We start from the raw sequence: 6,000 nt of genomic DNA on the forward strand, positions 1-6,000 counted from the left end.
TATCCTCCATCTCTAAACGATGCTTCCTTACCAGAAGCACAAGCTATCATAGTCATTGCATAGTTCATTCCTGTTTTCATGTTCACACATCTTGAATTTCATTATGACACTTGAACAGAAATATTGTTTGAATCAGAAATTAACCTGACAAACTCTACCATTGGTTCATACACATTTTTGATCACGCTGCTTGAATATCCATGGACAACAATAGAAGTATTGCAAGGGGCATATCAATAATCTTCACATTATTATATTTATTTATTACAGGGATATATTGCTCAAGATAAAAATACTGGCTCCCCCTGTCTTCCATGCACTAAAGGCAATGTAGTGGAGCATTAAAAAGAATCACTACCAAAATATATTTCAAGATTATCTATTCTATGAAGTATGACAGTAGCAAACATTCTGATTCTTTTCCATTACCAGATCCATAGAGAAATGAGAACAAAGCCTGCTCACCTCACTGGCAATCTCCCTGGAGGCTTTGGCAGACTGGATGGGAATGGCATCAAAACGCAAATCATAGCCCTTCTTCTTTGACTCCTCCAAGGCCAGTTTGTACATTTTCTGTGAGAAAAAAATTCACAATTCAGTTTCAAAAACAAAATAGCATTTCAGTTAAGCACATCTGGGTAATAAAACTATTCAAGTCCCTAAACAATATTGTTGATTTTCAGGCAACTTAAACATCTTCAGCCCAGCTCTACATTTACTAGAAAATAAAAAACTGCAGACTTCAATCAAAGACCTTGTAATTTTATTGTGCATACTTGGAAAATAGAAATCATTTAGGGAAAGCTAAGCAAAACTAGTTATTTCCACGCCTTGCTGTAGAAATTATTTCTAATTTATGGGGGATAATATATTTCAATAGCCCAATTAGATATACAGGAGTCAATTTCTGGAACAACTCTGATTTCAGCATGGGAACAGACCACTTGTGAAAATAACAACCTGACAAAGTTTTAATATTAACTAAAAGCAGGGATGACAAAGCATACTTGTCAGAAGTACAAGTTAATTGTCTCAGATTTCAGTTGCACTCACCTCACTGTAGTTCACTCGGTTCTGTTTGGCCAGCAGGATTTCTGGGGTGTCAGGCATGACATGAATCGTGGTCTTGTCTTTGTTCCACGCTTCAGTGTACAAACGCTAAAAAAAGAAGTCAGGAAGAGATTGATAGGGCATTCAAAACCAGGCTAATGTCCCAATAAACAGGGAAAACATAGACCATACCAGATAAAAATACAGGAAATGTAACAGGGATAATCAGTTAGGTAATTAGGAAGAGATAGTATTAATGAAAGGAGGATTGACTTGTGGAAATGTAACAATATTTAGAAAACATCACACTGATTAAGGAGAAGGAATAAAAAAGATCAGCACTGCTTGTGCTTAGTTCATTCCCAGTCCTGTCTCCAGGGATGAGGCAGAGACCTCTGATGTGTCACCCAGAGGGATCAGGACTCACCTTGTTCATGGTGTCTGCGTTCTGCTTGGCCAACACCATCTCCAGGGAATCCGTGACACTGGTGAACTTGATGGTGTCTGGACGCTGGCGGTAAATTTTATCACTCAGGATCTCTCCTGCTCTCTTGGCTTTCTCAACTTCCAAGGAACCAATAGGGACCCAGCCAATGCCCCGCAGCCATTCCAGGTCAGATTTGTAGCAGTTCTGTTACAAAAAATAGAAAAAAAATCACCCACATGGGTTATTCTATCAATAATAATAATAATCATCATCATCATGCAACTTACATGGTGAATAGTTCACTAATAAGTAATCTCACTATCAAATTAACAATTAATTTAAATAAATTCAAAGCACAAGATAAAATTTACAAAAAATAAGTGCATTCCCACTACATTAAGGCTGAAACCATTATCCAACTTTCACAGAATAGTAAATGATAGATAGAAATTCTGGAGCTAGAGGATTTCATTGAAGCATCAATTAGTTAACACATCCTGTTGGAGAGCTCAGTTTCGATCAGCCACAAAATTTAAAAATAAACCTCAAAATGTTGGTGCTACCACATCAGAACAAGATGGCCTGATCCAACTATGTAAAATAAACTCATTCCTCAGCAAAAATCAAATGCCAGAGGACTCACATCACTCTGGAGGTCATAGGCCTGCTTGGCGTGGATCACGTCGTTCTGGTCGGGCAGACAGATCCACTGGTGCAGGTAGTGCCGGTAGTCAACGTCACTGACCAGCCCTTGGCACTTCTTGGCCAACACAATTCCCAGCATGTCCACGGGGCTGCTGAACCTTGTCTTGGACTTCTCAAAGTCCTTCTTGTACTCCCTGTCACTCTGGATCTTGGCCACGTGCATTGACCACATCATCTTGGGGTCGTCCTCGATGTTCCTGGCCCCAATGTGGTGGCCCAGCTGCTTCCGATAGCCTTCCTTGTACTTGTACTGAAACACAAACCAAGATATTATATTTCTCTGTCACTCATAAATGTCAGTTACTCATATTAAATATTTCTTACAATAATCTTTCCAAACTTTTCTATAACCTACCATTAAAAAAAAAACCCCAAACTGTCAAATAAATTCTCATGCTAATAATATTTTAGGACTAAAGTTTTTTGCTGTTTGAGCTAGAACCCTAAACAGAATTTTTTTATCATTTTCCTTTCAGAAGAAATGTGCTTTACTAATATTAGTGAGAAATAATCCTGGTCTTATCAAATGCATTTAATCCTTATTTCGTATAATGATACACATACTGTATTCCACACATATAGGGTTATGAGCTATACAGCTATCATGAAAGCAGCATTATATTGTTCTTATAATTATCAACATTTATTTTTTTAAACATACATGATAATTTACTTGCAAAAATCTACTACTTAAGGTCACAGTTTAACTGCAGTGCCTTTACAGGGTCCAGATGATAATTTTCAGGTTGCAGAGGAGAGATGTCAACATAGAAAGAAACAAAAAGTTAGATTCTTACATCACTGGCAATTTGCCTGGATGCTTTGGCTGCTTGGATGGGGATGGCATCAGCTCTCAAATCATAGCCTTTCTTCTTTGAATCTTCCATGGCCTGTCTGTATTGTTTCTAGATGAAGAATTAAACAATGGGATTCATGTAAGTTCCATATGGTATAGTCTATGCAAAACAAATTGCTTGGAAGTAGATCTAATAATTGTGTTTAGATTTATTACACCCAGTTTTATCTACCTTTAACTCAAAACCTCAGATCAGTAGCTGATACAAATTCATATCAAAGGAAGACCTTTGCTAAATACATTTGTTAATTAATTTTTATTTTACTGCTTTAAGTAATGTAACATTGACTTCAATTTAGACTTAACTTTTCTTCTATACAAACGGAGTAAAACTTTTTAAAACCACTGATGTGGCTTACTGATGTGAACTTGTTTGCCTAAAATAATGTTGAACACTGGCATCACACCTTTTCAGAATTATGCTAGTAACTACCTTTCTGGTATTAATTTTTGCCTTCCCAACATTATGCACACTGCCAGAAATTACTCCCCAAAAATTCAGTGGAAACACACAACTTGTGTGGAATTTATGGAATTTCTTCTCACCAGTGCTTGCTGTTCTATGTAGGCACTACTACAAATATACAAACAATGCTTTTAAAGTCAAAATTTTTTGGATAAATATGGGAGTTACTTTAGGAAACTGATAATGCCATCTCTAGAAGGTTTCCCAGAAAATTCCTGATCCAGCCATGACACAGAGAAGTTACATTTGGAGAGCTCCCACACTCACCAGACTGTAGTTTTTCTTGTTCTCTCTTGCCAGTGTGATTTCAGGTGTGTCAGGCATGATGTGGATTTGTGTCTTGTCTTTATCCCAGGCCTCAGTGTACAAACGCTGCAGGAGAAACACAGCAGAGTATTTGGAGACATTCACAATTGATAATTGTGACAAATTACCTTAGTAATTCTCTACGAAGATATTATTAAATCAGCTCTTGATGAAAACAAGTTTCCCATTGATTATCAAAAATGGAACTTACATTTTTACAGCCTTACAGTGGTGAAATCTCACAGCACAGGCACAGGTCTGTGGTCCCAATCCTGTCTCAGGGGTTTTGGCAGAGACTGTTGATGAGTTACCTGATCAAATCCAGACTCACCTTGTTCATGGTGTCTGCGTTCTGCTTGGCCAACACCATTGGGAGAGAATCTGGGATGCTGGTGAACTTGATGGTGTCCGGATGCTGGCGGTAAATTTTATCACTCAGGATCTCCCCTGCCTTCTTGGCCTTCTCAACTTCCAAGGAACCAATTGGGACCCAGCCAATGCCCCGCAGCCACTCAAGGTCAGACTTGTAGCAGTTCTGTTACAAAACATAAAGGCAGCAGTTAAAAACTTCTCCTTTATATGTTAATCAGCATTTAAATATATTCAAATCCACTATTATGAAGGATAATAGGGAGCTAATTCTGCTATTTGGCTGTACATAAACCTTCATAAAGCTCTTACATTCAGATTCCTTCGCTCCTCAAATTAAAATGGCCTTTCTTGGAACAGGGATAAAAAAACAGAACGTGAAAAAATACTATATGAGAGCAACTACACCAGATTATATTCCAAGGAAATTACAAATATTTCAGTAGTCCAGAGGTTATCAGCATATACTTACATCACTCTGGAGGTCATAGGCTTGCTTAGCATGGATCACGTCATTCTGGTCTGGTAGACAAGTCCACTCATGGAGGTAGTGACGGTAGTCAACGTCACTGACCAGCTCCTGGCATTTCTTGGCCAACACCACTCCCAGCATGTCCACAGGGCTGCTGAAGTTGGTCTTGGACTTCTCAAAGGCTTTCTTGTACTCCCTGTCACTCTGGATCTTGGCCACGTGCATTGACCACATCATCTTGGGGTCGTCCTCAATGTTCCTGGCCCCAATGTGGTGGCCCAGCTGCTTCCGATACCCTTCCTTGTACTTGTACTATGGACAAAAAAACGTTCAGTGAGTGTTAGTTTAGGGCTTTTATATGACTGTGGCAGCCCCTGTGACACCACCTCCAGAAAACATAAGTTGAAACCAGAGACTTTAAAGTGAGAAGAGACTCAGCCCCAGTGTGTGCCACGAGGGCTGCTGTGCACTCACATCACTGGCGATGTCCCGGGAAGCTTTGGCAGACTTGATGGGAATGGCATCTGCCCGCATGTCGTAGCCCTTCTTCTTCTCCTCCTCCATCGCCTGCTTGTACAGTTTCTGGAACAGACACCACCAGGCCCTCAGACAACGCTGCTGCCCGGACAGCGCCCAGGGACACACACTGCACCCTCAGCAACCACCCACCTCGCTGAAGTTCACTTTGTTCTGCTGGGCCAGCAGGATCCCAGGGGTGTCTGGCATGATGTGAATGCTGGTTTTGTCCTTCTCCCAGGCTGAGATGTACGAGCGCTGGGAAAGGAGGACAAGAGGAAACAAGAACACACGGGTTTAGGGAAACAAATTCAATGAGCAAATCAGCTCTGTAAACCAAACAAGAGGCCTCTACTTTGAACTGATTCAGGAACCCATTTCCATTCCTCAATGTTTCCAATGCTTCACTGTTTTCTTTTCCACATTGTACCTCTTTACTGCTCCAACCACACAGAAGAAGAGTTTTACCTCAAACAAGGGACACAAAATCCCCCAGTCTAGTGGGATTTTTCCCCTTGTACAACCTGGGCCTTGGAAGGACATAGAAAAACACCCTGAGAAAGCAAGGTGCTCATTTCCCTCAGCAATGATGCAAACAGAAGGAAACCTCACTTGGTCCATGATTTGGGAGTTGTGCTTTGCCAGCACCATGGGCATCGAGTCAGGAAGGCTGGTGAATTTGATGGTGTCTGGGTGCTGACGATACTTCTTGTCACTCAAGATCTCGCTTGCTCTCTTGTTCTTCTCAGCATCCAATGATCCAAGTGGGGACCAGCCAATGCCCCTCAGCCACTGCAGGTCAGACTTGTACACGTTCTGGAAGGACAGAAAAG

The 6,000-nt window shown here is 40.6% G+C and overlaps 1 protein-coding gene across 1 annotated transcript in view; it reads right to left on the minus strand.

Annotated features, from left to right (window-relative positions):
* Nucleotides 1-6,000, minus strand: part of NEB (nebulin) — a 98,124-nt gene that overhangs the window by 58,312 nt on the left and 33,812 nt on the right. The window contains exons 47-57 of the mRNA XM_041467298.1: nt 5,780-5,983; nt 5,321-5,425; nt 5,126-5,233; nt 4,652-4,963; nt 4,142-4,345; nt 3,772-3,876; nt 2,980-3,087; nt 2,121-2,432; nt 1,478-1,681; nt 1,054-1,158; nt 466-573 (exon numbers count right to left, since the gene is read on the minus strand). Coding sequence (XP_041323232.1) covers nt 466-573; nt 1,054-1,158; nt 1,478-1,681; nt 2,121-2,432; nt 2,980-3,087; nt 3,772-3,876; nt 4,142-4,345; nt 4,652-4,963; nt 5,126-5,233; nt 5,321-5,425; nt 5,780-5,983 — 1,875 coding nt within the window. The remainder of the gene's footprint in view (nt 1-465; nt 574-1,053; nt 1,159-1,477; nt 1,682-2,120; nt 2,433-2,979; nt 3,088-3,771; nt 3,877-4,141; nt 4,346-4,651; nt 4,964-5,125; nt 5,234-5,320; nt 5,426-5,779; nt 5,984-6,000) is intronic.

This window comes from Pyrgilauda ruficollis, unplaced genomic scaffold (genome assembly GCF_017590135.1).
Source record: "Pyrgilauda ruficollis isolate IOZ18807 unplaced genomic scaffold, ASM1759013v1 scaffold205, whole genome shotgun sequence".
Classification (NCBI taxonomy): Eukaryota; Metazoa; Chordata; class Aves; order Passeriformes; family Passeridae; genus Pyrgilauda; species Pyrgilauda ruficollis.